This window comes from Lactuca sativa, chromosome 1, assembly GCF_002870075.4.
Source record: "Lactuca sativa cultivar Salinas chromosome 1, Lsat_Salinas_v11, whole genome shotgun sequence".
NCBI classification, from domain to species: domain Eukaryota; kingdom Viridiplantae; phylum Streptophyta; class Magnoliopsida; order Asterales; family Asteraceae; genus Lactuca; species Lactuca sativa.
Genome location: NC_056623.2, coordinates 157,671,077 through 157,683,833, shown reverse-complemented (window position 1 = coordinate 157,683,833; position 12,757 = coordinate 157,671,077). Strand labels below are relative to the sequence as shown.

The following is a 12,757-nucleotide window of genomic DNA, read 5'->3' as shown; positions in this document are numbered from 1 at the left end:
GCAACTTGGTTATGAAATCCATAGTGATCCGCTCCCACTTCCATTCTGGAATCTTTAGTTGTTGCAGCAAACCGGAGGGTTTCTGGTACTCGACCATAACCTTTGCGCAAGTAAAGCATTTACTCATGAAGATAGCAATTTTTTCTTTCATGTTAGGCCACCAGTATAACTTCTTAAGATCCAGATACATATTATATGAACTTGGGTGGACGGAATACCGAGTGTTGTGCGCCTCGGTCATGGCCAAGTCTCGGAAGCCACCGTGTTTCTGTGTCCAGATCCGGTCCATGAAATATAAGGCTCCGCCACCCTTGGTTTCTAAGTTTTTATCCATTCCTCTAAGGGATTCACCCGCCATGTTTTCAGGTTTCAAGGCTTCAAGCTGAGCCTCCTGAATTTGTGTAGACAAGTGTGAATGGATAGTTATTATCAACGATTTGACCCTTCAACCAAAATATTCTTTCTGACTTAGGGCGGATGATAACGAATTTCGCATTCGTAGTCATTGAGTAGGTAGACCCACTGTCGTTGTTTCATGTTGAGCTCCTTCTGATCGAATATGTGTTGTAAACTCTTGTGGTCAGTAAAAATGGTGCTTTTTGTGCCATACAGGTAATGTCTCCAGATCTTCAGGGCAAACACAACTGCCCCTAGCTCAAGATCGTGTGTGGTGTAGTTGACTTCGTGTGTCTGCAGCTGCCTTGAGGCATAGGCAATGACCTTACCTCGTTGCATCAGAACACAACCGAGCCCTTGGTTGGATGCATCGCAGTATACAACAAAGTCTTCTATCCCTTCGGGGAGGGATAGTATTGGTGCGGTGCATAAGGCTCTCTTTAGTGTTTGAAAGGCTTTTTCTTGTTTCTCTTCACAGTCAAAGGCCACTCATTTCTGGGTCAGGGTAGAAAGGGGTTTCACAATCTGGGAGAAGTTCTGTATGAACCCGTGGTAGTAGCCAGCGAGACCTAGAAATTGACGAATTTATGTAGGTGTCTTCGGTGCTGACCAGTACTCAATTACCTTAATTTTGGATGGGTCCACATGGATTCCCTCTTTGCTAACCACGTGTCCTAAGAATTCGACTCTTCAGATCCAAAATTCACATTTAGAGAACTTCACATAAAGCTTCTCTATTCATAAAGTTCCTAGAGTAGATCAGGATGTCATCAATGAAAACAATGACGAACTAATCCAAGTAAGGATGACGTACTCTATTCATCAAGTCCATGATTACTGCGGGTGCATTGGTCAATCTGAATGGCATCACCATGAACTTGTAATGTCCGTAACGAGTTCGGAAGGTTGTCTTTGGAACATCTTCCTCTAGCAGTCATAACTGGTGATATCCAAATCTTAGATCAATTTTGGAAAAGTAATTCTCCCTTTGCAGTTGGTCAAATAAATCATCTATGTGAGGCAGAGGGTAACGATTTTTGACTGTCAGTTTGTTGACTTCTCTGTAGTCGATACACATCCGGAATGATCTGCCTTTCTTATTAACGAACAAAACTGGTGCTCCCCAGGGTGAGAAGCTTGGTCTTATAACACCCTTTCTAAGCAGTTCGTTAAGTTGACCAGATAATTCCTGCATCTCAGTTGGTGCTAATCGGTAGGGCGATTTGGCTAATGGGGTAGCTCCTGGGTCTAAGTCGATTCTGAACTTGACTTGTCATTGCGAAGGTAATCCTGGGAGTTCTTCTGGAAAGATGTCAGGAACATCTCTCACTACAAGAATGTTCTTTAGTTCTTTCGTTTCCAGACTCATATCGACAACGTGATCAAGGAATGCATGATACTCCTTTCGTAGATACTTCCATGCCTGAATACTTGATACGATATGAAGACTCATACCGGGTTTGTCCCCATAGATAAGGAGAGTTTCTTTAGACGGGAGGTTTAGACGGACTTCCTTCTCGTAGCACATGATGTTGGCACGATGAAGACTCTACCAATGCATGCCGATGATGACGTCGAAGATTTTAATCGAGACTGGCATGAGGTCGATTAGAAATGAATGGATATCTAAAGTTAGGGTACATCCTATGTATATACTATTAGTGCTCTCAGTTTTCCCATTAGCCATTTCTACAGTGAATGGTTCTTTAAGTGTGTGTGGTTGTTGTTTAAGTAAGCGTGCAAATTTCTGATTCACGAAACTTCTTTCTGCCCCACTATCAAACAGTATGCATGCATAAGACTTTTCAAGGAGAAACGTACCAGTCACCACCGTAGGGTCCGCAACTGATTACCCTTGGCCTATAGCCAGAACTCTTCCTGCTCTACCAGCATTTCTTGCTTTAGGGCAGTCCCTTTTATAGTGGCCCACATCGCCACATCCATAGCAAGCCTAGCCCACGCCAGTGCCGGGAACTTGGTTGATCAGCCTCGCTGGAGATTTGCAGAAAAGGACAGTGTGTCCTTTCTTGTTGCAGTTGGAGCATTGTATTTCCTGGAAGGGGCCGTTGTGGTGGAAGTTGCATTTATTGCACTTTGGCAAACTCCCAGTGTACTGCTTCACCGTAGCAGCAACGGCGGATGCTATCGTGGCATGCACCGCCACAATCTGCTGCTTTTGGGCAGCTTTTTATTTCTTCTTGTCATCCCAGAATTTTCGCTTGTTGTCAGCGGGTTTGGAGGGTTCTGAGATGGCTAGGGTTGTTGTTGGCGATGGGGATTGGACTCCGTGACCGATGAGTCGCTGTGCCAATCGCTTGGCACTGTCGAAGGTAGTAGGTTGTGAAGATAGGACATTTCCCTGGTACAGAGGCACCAGTCTCCCTGATGTACCTTTCGATTTTCTTTCCCTCAGTGGGAACCATGTTGGGACAGAGGGCTACCAGTTCACTGAATCTGGCGGTATATGCGACTATGTTTGAACCCCTCATGGTTAGGCTCCACAGCTCCTATTCTAATCTGAATCTTGCCCATCGGGCAGTACTCCTCAATCATGAGTTCTTTCATTTTTTCCTAGCCCATGCCATTTGCCACTAGAAGAGTGAGTGACTTGACATAGCTGTTCCACCACGTCAAGGCTTTCTCCTCAAAGATGCAAGCGACAAACTTGACCTTACTCGCGGCAGCGCAGGAGCAAATCTTGAAGACTGACTCCGTCTTGTCGAACCATTGCGAGAGGGCAATGACTCCACCAGTCCCTTTGAAGGGTTTTGGCTTACAGTTAGTGAAGTCCTTGTAGGAGCACTCTCTCGAGTGCACAAGGATTTCACCTTGAGTAGACTTAACAGGGGTTCCACCTCTGCTAGCATCAGTGGAATGATATTGAGCGCCGCAGCTACTGCAGCCACAGCCGCAGCTACTGCAGCATTCAAAGCTTCTGCATCGATTTGCGGAGGAGGTGGTGGTATCGGAGTTTGAGTATTCGGAGGATTACGCCCTGTTGATTTGTGAGGAGGCATCCTTCAACTATAATTTAAAAGGAAATATGTACATGGTGGTTAGAATCAATTGTAAGCACAAAGAGTGTTACATGGGCTCAATTGTCTTAGTCCAATAGTTGAATGGTTTATGTTTTGAAATAACAATATAGAAGAAGAGTAGGAAAAACACAAGAGTACTGATTTTTCCAATAGATTAGATAACTGTCAATATTCCTGGTATTATTGATGTAATAAGTTTGGGAAAAACGACCTAGCAGTAGGTCTTACATCAAACCATATAAGGGAAAATGTTGACAGTCCATAGATTTCTAGATAGAGTACTTAGGAGGTAGGAATATTTACAGACAAACGCTTCATAGAGCATAGTTAAGAAAGGCTATTCCTTGAATCAAAAGAAAAGATGTTCTAGACATCTTCTAACGACGATGGGAATTCCTCGGGCGAACCCTAAGGTCTGCCAGTTGATGAATCACTTCTTGAAGGTGTCGATCATGAGCCCTCTGGCGAACTAGAAATTCTATGACTTCAACTCGGGAGGCAAACATCTTTTTCTGCAGTGTCTCATTGGTTCTTCTGGTCCTCTCCATATCTTCTTCAAGACGGCGGATGCGGACCATGTTGACACCAGAGTTGGCATCAATTTCCATGATTTGGCCGATGGCTGCTTGACCTTGCTCGACATTCCTAGCAATCCTACGGACAATGATAGGTAGGACTCGGTCAGCTGATCCACCCTCGTTTATGTTGTAAAAGCTTCGGTCCACGTTGTAGGGTAAAGGTTGACCATGTTCATTGCTCCAGAGATTTAAGTTTGTTGCCTGCAAGGGTGTAGGACCTTGAAACACAGGTCAAGTTGAGATTTGGGGCTTGACCTACTTAGGGTAGGTTGTTGACTCCAGGTTCAGATTTGGAACTATCAGAAAAACCTTCAGCATGGTGATCATCCAAAGGGATTGGGTCATCCTCTTTTGGTTCTCCCTCCAGCCATCCAGCATTGCCTTCGTTGGGAAAGTATGGGTCACCACGATGAAATCCAGCCTTGATATCTACGCGAGAAAGAGGGGTATAAGAATCTTATATAAATACACATACTACTTAAGATAATTATAAGATGATCTTTATCAATTATGTCAATACTTGTGTAGTGTGTACGAGTTATATGAAATCAGAGCTGGATAGACCTTTGAATAAGTGGCCCTAACTCCAAAACCACAACCAAACAAAGACAGGAAGTAAAGCAGAAGCCACAGATTCTGAGTCTATAACACCTAAATTTCATATAACCTTAGCGTACCCACTTAACGACTACTGACCTACTTGATAGAGATATTTTTTAGTTCTTAGATATGTAATTATAGTAACACAAAATACTCCTATAGTATTTTAGACTTATGTTATGTTCTAGTGTTTTCATTGTAGTATTGTTGGTAAGTTTTTAGACTTGTTGGCATATCACAACAATTCTAGGGCATATGTTAATCACTCCTCGGACCAGCTTAGTTGATCAGGCTATGCCATCCCTAGGACTGACCATACATCCCCGAGCTTACTTATGATATTCAACAATCGTAATACTTTTGTATTTGTCATTGTGACACTAATTTTAGTATGAATGCAAGCTTGTATACCTAGTTAAATATTTAATTATTCAAAAGTATACACTCTTGGTCAAAGTGTTTTAATCCCATTGGGTTTATAGTTAGTATATATATTTTATGGGTTGATATACTCAATTCACTATTAACAATGCTCTGATACCAATCTGTCACACCCCAAAACCAAGAACGGCGGAAACGTTCTGTGGTGCAGGACGCCATGTAAAGTATCACAACACAATATAATAGTAAGTAAGTAAACAACATTATCCATTGCCTTAAATATATAATTTCAATACAAGTGTGTTCTGTAGTATATAAGACACCAAAACATAAATCAAAATATAAGATGAGTCTTGAAAACGCTCAATCTTCTCAAAAGCTGGCATCAGCACCTGTCTACTGATGACCTGAGAATACAAGTTAATTTTAAAGGAGTTTATCAGCATTAAAGTTGGTGAGTTCATAAGTACTTAGTGTCTATGTTTGTATCAAAATGTTTGAATCCGTGTTTGATGTACGAACTTGTAAATGTTTGAAGTAAAAGTATGTGAATGTTTGTAAGTGTTTGTAAAAGTTTGTAACTCCTAGAAAATCCTATATTTTCTACTTAAAGTAGCCTTCTACCAAGGCACAACTATTTTCTATGTTTTTTTCTCGTAAAAGTGTGTAATTTTCCCAAGTGTAACTATCATTATAAAAATAGAGTTTATACATTAATGATTAGGAGAATAAATCACCAAATAAACGTAAAGGGTGAATTAATGTAGTATTGTAGTGTTGTATTATAGGAACTATTGCTATATTAACTACCATAAACCGGATTTATATCAAGGTATTATGTGATTAATTGTACCATACTATCGACTTATGAACACGACGATGTAAGACGTCAAAAGTAATGACATTTGGCACCCGAAGACCTACAGGTCTCACTGTAGCTAGCAGCAAGGTGTAGGATAGTCAATCCAGTATAGATCTATACGCAAATTCATGCTCTCCCTCCAGGAGATTCTGGTCATAACTCGGGCAATGACAATGAAGGCTTTCTCTGATACAGTGGATCACATTTATGTTATGTATACTTATATATTTAATGTATGTACTCGTGTAATGGTATGTATTGTTTCTCATCGTAGTATCGGTGTATATATTCTCATCTTAGTATAGTTATATATGTTTTCATAGTAGTATAGTTGTATATGTTCTCATCATAGTATACTTGTATATGTTCTCATGGTAGTAAGTAATGACTCATGAATGAACTGACTCTTGTATGCTTCATTGAACTAGAAGTAGTAAGTAGTTTAACCCTAAACTATACCTATTATAGTTTATTAGCAGACTTGTATGAATGACTGAATGTATTGAATTGAGATAAAAGTCATTATATCTATACCTATATACATAATATATAACTAAGGATTCAACGACACTCGGACAAACAACCGGGTACTTTAAGACCACAACGAAACAAGGACAGGAAGTAAAGTGGGTTATCAGTTCTTAGTCCTTCAAACCTTATTTGTATAACTATATATGTAGTACACATGGTTTTAACAATATATAAGTTGGAAAACTGTAAAAGAAAGGTTTAGTATACAAAAGTGAATTTGACAAAGAGTTTGACATGTAAAATAGTTTGATAAATAGTTTGAAGTCATTTGTTTGGTAAAACAGTTTAAAGTATGGAAAATTCATTAGTATGCTAGTTATTAATCTCATGTGATTGATCTAATAACTAACATGATTCAACTTGTATCCCCCCCCCCCCATAAAAGCATTTAAAAACATTTAATAACATTTCAAAGGTTAATTAAGGGGTATAAACTCACCTATAGTGAGTGGTTTGGATGAGCAGATGGTGTAGGATGCTAGGTGTCAAGTGAGGACTTGAACACACACACGAATCCTATTTATCATATAATAACACATATATGTACCAAATTACTCATTTAACAACTAATTAACCCAGTTAAGACACCCTAAGACATGGAAAACACTTTGATTCTAGTTCTAGAAGTACTAAGGGTTGTCTCTAAGGGTTATATAAGCCACTTAAGGAAGCTGTTGGTCCAAGTGGTATGTTTATTTGGGGTTTTCGGTCCACATGGATTTCGGTCCACATGGTTTTCGGTCCAATAGGTTTTCGGTCCAAAAGTTGGCCGAAAACTCTTGTTCTTTTATTATTAAGGTGATTTCCAAGGGCTTTCAAAAAGTAAAGAAGTGTTCTAGACTCAATACTACACATTAGGAAGGTTTAAAGTCATTAAAGGCACCTTTCTTTTGGGTTTTCGGTTTAGAGAGATGCAGTAACCGAAAACCCCTTTTGTTCTTGGAAAAAACAACGTTTTGAAGGCTCTAAACAGGTACTATTACTAGGTAAGAAGTATAAGAGATAGATACTTACAATAAGGGAGCAAAGGAGGGTGTTTTCCGCCCAAAACACTAGTATGTGTTCTTGGTGTTTTTGCTGTAACTTAGAACACTTAACGATATATATATATATATATATATATATATATATATATATATATATATATATATATGGAATGATTTCATGGATGAAATCATGTAAAAACACTTGAATATGGAATGAATCAACTAGATAGGGTAAGAAACAATCACATTTTAAAGATCTAGAAGGAGAAATCGGATGATACTTGAGAGGATTTTGGTTCTTGTTCTTCAAAAAGTGAAAATGTGAAAAATATGGCTAAGTGTCATATATATACTCAAGGGGGTTTTCGGTCCAAACACCATTTGGGCTGAAAACTCCTAACTCTTGGAGTTTTTGCGAAAATGATGCACAATGAACCTAGGGCATCATCTCTCCTGTTATTCTTTGAAGTACTAAGCTTTAAAACACTTAAAGTAACTCCAAAATGCTTAACAGATACCAGGAACAGTTCTCAATTCTATTGATGTGAATGATTGTTCAGAATAAAAATTCCGGGTTGTCACAGTAACGCTTAGTAATGACATTGAGATATTTTTGGATTAGAAATGAAAATGTGAATATAATGATCTAACAAATGTATATAAATAATTTCAACATGTAGCTCTGAAAGTGCTTTCCGTTTATTTTGAACCTTGTTCTTGACTTTTGTAGGTTGGTGGAGTTACCCCAAAGAAGAATGGAACAGAGCATTTAGGGCTCCCTGTTTTCATCTCAGTTGAAGATGAAAAAGCTGAAACCAAGGCTAATGCATCTGTAATTTATGTGCCTCCACCATTTACTGCAGCGGCAATCATGGAAGCATTAGAGGCTGAACTAGATTTGATTGTTTGCATTACAGAAGCAATTCCACAACATGACATGGTAACCTGCATTTCTCATCAATATGTTGGCTACTTGTGCTTTCAATGTAAGAATGTTATTGATTGTATGTCCCTTGTAATCAATCATATGCATATAGGTTCGTGTAAAGGCTGCACTTATTAAGTAGTCAAAAACTCTGTTGACTAGACGAAATTGCCCTGGTATCATTAAGCCTGGAGAATGCAATATCAGAATCATGCCTGGTTACATTCATAAACCGGGGCGTATTGGTATTGTATCTCGATCTGGCACAATAACTTAGGAAGTGGTAAGATATTCTTGATTTTTTCTTTACTTATTATATGATTGGTTTAAGATTAATTGCTTATTTTGAATTTGGAAAACATTATGATTCTATGCAGCTATTTGAATGATTTGGTTGTTCATTTTGTTACAGGTATACCAAACTACTACTGTAGGGCTAGGTCAATCCACATGTGTGGGTATTGGTGAGGATCCTTTTTAACGGGACCAACTTTGTTGACTGCATGACAAAATTCATTGATGACCCTCAAACAGAAGGTAACTCAAGTTTTCAAATGAATTTCAATTTTGGTTAGGCTTTTTAAATTTGTGTAATTGCATCTCATTTTGATGTGTGGATAGTTAGTGTGTTTACGACATGAATATTATAAGAAATTTTGTTACTTAGTTTTTGTAAGTTTTTTGATAACATTAAATGATTATTATGTTAGGGTTGCTTTAAAGCACAATTGTATGGCTATGTTAATTTATTGCTAAGATTTAAGTGGAATATTTTCCAAATATGAATTAATGTTCTGTTTAACTTAACTTCGGCATTAGCAGTCTTTAGTTTTTCCATGTCTATTCCGAAAGTATGATTTTTCTAAAAAAAGTTGAATTTTTTTTTATCAATTCTATGTTTTGGGACTAGTCCTTTTGACCTCAAAGTGTTTTGAAAGATTGTGCAGCTTGAGGTTGAGTTGAGAAGAGAGCGTCATGAGGGAGATCTCAAGGAGAAGTATAGACTTGCTCATGTTATGGAACATAAGGTATGTAATGTATTTTTTGAATACTAACATTTTTTATTATTATTTGGAAGATCAATGCTTCACAAAAAACCCAAAGTGAAATTTACCCCCTTGGTGCAGTTGGAGCAATTGTATCATGGAATTATCCATTTTATAACTTGTTTAATCCAGTTTTAGTTGTTGTCTTCTCTGGGAATGGCATAGTTGTCAAGGTATTTAATTCAATTTAAGCTACTGTCTTCTATGGGAATGGCATAGTTGTCAATGTATTTAATTCTTGAGTAATTTATATTACACCCCGTGGAGTATAGCTATTTTTGCAGTCTTGGTCCAAAAATGTTTTCTCTTGCAAATTGGTCATCATTTGTGGTCGTGTAACAGTTTTGGTCCTTATTCAAAGTAAAATAACTATTTTGGTCCCTGAGTATAGCTGATTTTTGCAATATTGGTCAAAAATATAGTCATTTTCTTGAAATAGAGATGAACAACCTCAAATAAGGGACTCGAATTGCAAAATCATCTATACTCAAGGACCAAAAATGCAATTTACTCTTCCTTATTGGTATTTCAGGTTTCAGAACATGCAAGCTGGTCTGGATGCTTCTACGTGCGAATTCTCCAAACTGCCCTTGTAGCTATTGGAGCTCCTGAAAATCTTGTTAAAGTCATAATCGTGTAAGCCAAGCCCTTTTTAGTCATTTCAATAATTTTTAATTTTATCAGGTCCCTTAAACTTTGAATTTTCTATGTTTGCTGAGACTGGAGAAGCATTAGTCTCCTCAGTTGACAAAATTGTAATTGTCAACTCTCCAGGTGTTGGCAGAATGGTATGATTTTCCCTTTTCCATCTCATGACTGGAAGATAACATAAAGGTTATTAACGTAATTTCACATTACATTGTTTTATAAAACCAGATAATGAGAAAAGCCGCTGACACATTGATACTCGTGATACTTGTGCTTGGTGGAAAGGATTTGTTTATTGTCTATGAAGCCGTCGATGTGGCTCACGTAAGAATCTTTGACTTTCAGTCAAATTCATATAACAATTTTGACTTTTCCATCTTTTGTTTACTCCAAATTGTGAGAAATAGCAATGAATATACATTTTCTACAAATAATAGCAAATATGTAATCCATAATAGCAGCTTACTTACATTTTCTCTATAAAAATTAGCAGGAGCTGCTTTACAATCTAGTGTACAAAACTGTGCAGGAGCTAAAAGATTTTATTCCCACAAAGACATATACGCTTCATTTGTAGTTGCGGTTTTTAAGATTGTTAAATCTGTCTCAGCTGTAAGTAACTAATTAGTAATTATAGTTCTACCCTTTTGATTATATATAATTTGCAACGTATTGTTTTTTTATTAATTAAATAAATATGCCAGGGTCCTCCACAACTTGGAAAATACGACATGGGTGTGATTTGCATGCAAGACCATTCTGAAAGGTTTCAAAGCTTAATAAACGATGCATTGGATAAAGGAGCTGAAATTGTTGGAGGTGGAAATGTGAGAGATATTAGTGAAGGTGCTGTTGACCAATACTTCCCACCTACTGTTATTGTAAATGTCAACCATCAAATGAAATTGATGCAAGAGGAAGTAAGTCCTTTTTTTAAATCTGAAATCAAAGCATCCGTATACACTTGCATGTCCTTTTTCCTTCTGACAATTGTTATCTTTCTAATACTTTGTCTACTTCATGACAGTTACCATGCAAAAACTGTGATAAATAGTAAGTTTACCCCTGGAAAGGACTCCATTCAACAAGGATCAAATATTGACATCAAGGTTGCAACTATAGTTCAGGTACATTATACATCAAGTGTTGATGAACTGAATTGATAATAGTAACATTGTTGTAATCATGAAGTGGGTGCATTACTTCTGCAGAGACTGTTATGTTAGAGAAGAAAAGCGTGGATGAGTTTTTATCCAATATAAACAATGGCAGAAATGTTATCATCTCACTTTCACTTTAATCAAGGGCAGAAAGTCCCTGATGAAGCTTGTATTTTGCTGGATGGATATAACGACCCAAAAATACGACCCAAAAATTTCTTTAAAAACATTACTAAGATCATATTTATAAAAAATGTATCATAAGTCATAACAAAATTTCTCGAGTATTAATTCAAACATAATATCATTATCAGAGTCAAGCATTCCCAGACTAACTGACTATGGTGTGTGCACTGCAATCTTCCTGAGCTCCTCCTTTGAAAAACTGAGTACCTGAAACCAAAACTGAAAACCGTAAGCACGAAGCTTAGTGAGCTCCCCCACACTATCACATATCATGCAATAAGATATAAAGCACATACTGGGCCTTGCCCACTGCATCGGACCGAGGTCCGGACTAACTGGGGCCTTGCCCCCTGCATCGGACTGAAGTCCGGAAACTGACTGGGACCTTGTCCCCTGCATCGGACCAAAGTCCGAACTAACTGGGGCCTTGCCCCCTGCATCGGACCGAAGTCCGGGATAACTGACTGGGACCTTGTCCCCTGACCGGACCGAAGTCCGGACTAACTGGGGCCTTGCCCCCTGCATCGGACCGAAGTCCGGGCTAACTGACTGGGACCTTGTCCCCTGCATCGGACCGAAGTCCGGACTAACTGGGGCCTTGCCCCCTGCATCGGACCGGAGTCCGGGCTAACTGACTGGGACCTTGTCCCCTGCATCGGACCGAAGTCCGGACTAACCGGGGCGTTGCCCCCTGCATCGGACCGAAGTCCGGGCTAACTGAACAGAACATAGCATAAACATATCAACTAGCATGAACACACATATACTGCATACTACATCGGGCCATAGCCCGGTACACATAACACATAAATCCTGTCTGAGCCACGAAGGCATCAAACATACTAACTACTGCATCAGATCAAAATCCAGAAACTACTGCTAGCTAAACGGGCCGACATTGTGGCCTTAGACCCGTTCCTACTGGAAGGAAACTCACCTGAGACTGCTGAACTGGTACTGCTAATCCTTTTGACTGCTACCTGACCTCTGACTCCGAACTGGTGCTCCACTAGCTCCTTGAGCTATCAATGTCAATATAACACTTAGTCCAACTGACCTCCAAAGGTCAACTAGGTCAACTCTAGTCAAGGTCAAAATCCTGGTCAAAGTCAACCTTCCAGGTCAACCCTACTCGCCGAGTCCACCTAATAACTCGCCGAGTTCTTATGCTCACGGTCTTTCTATTCACGACTCGACTCGTCGAGTCAGTTTATGACTCGCCGAGTCAACTATTCTCGAGTCCTGACCAGTCCAACTCGCTGAGTCTCCACCCAACTCACTGATTCGAGTTTCAACTCGAAGGGTTTTGTCACACCCCAAAATCGAGAACGGCGAAAACGTTTGGGGCGGAGGACGTCATGTATGCATCACAACAATTGTAAAGTAGTAAACAAGCAACAACATCATCCATTGCATTAAT

At 39.0% G+C, this 12,757-nt stretch overlaps 1 protein-coding gene and 1 pseudogene across 1 annotated transcript; both read left to right on the top strand.

Annotated features, from left to right (window-relative positions):
* LOC111879341 (succinate--CoA ligase [ADP-forming] subunit alpha, mitochondrial-like) overlaps nucleotides 1-9,983 on the top strand; it is a 31,038-nt pseudogene extending 21,055 nt beyond the window's left edge.
* Nucleotides 9,984-10,050: 67 nt separating this feature from the next.
* LOC111879342 (aldehyde dehydrogenase 22A1) lies at nucleotides 10,051-11,291 on the top strand. The gene is made up of 7 exons (XM_023875785.1): nucleotides 10,051-10,131; nucleotides 10,220-10,315; nucleotides 10,429-10,435; nucleotides 10,482-10,603; nucleotides 10,696-10,911; nucleotides 11,019-11,044; nucleotides 11,183-11,291. Exons 1-7 carry the CDS (start codon nucleotides 10,051-10,053, stop codon nucleotides 11,289-11,291), a joined length of 657 nt encoding a protein of 218 aa, XP_023731553.1.
* The last annotated feature ends 1,466 nt before the right edge of the window (nucleotides 11,292-12,757 follow it).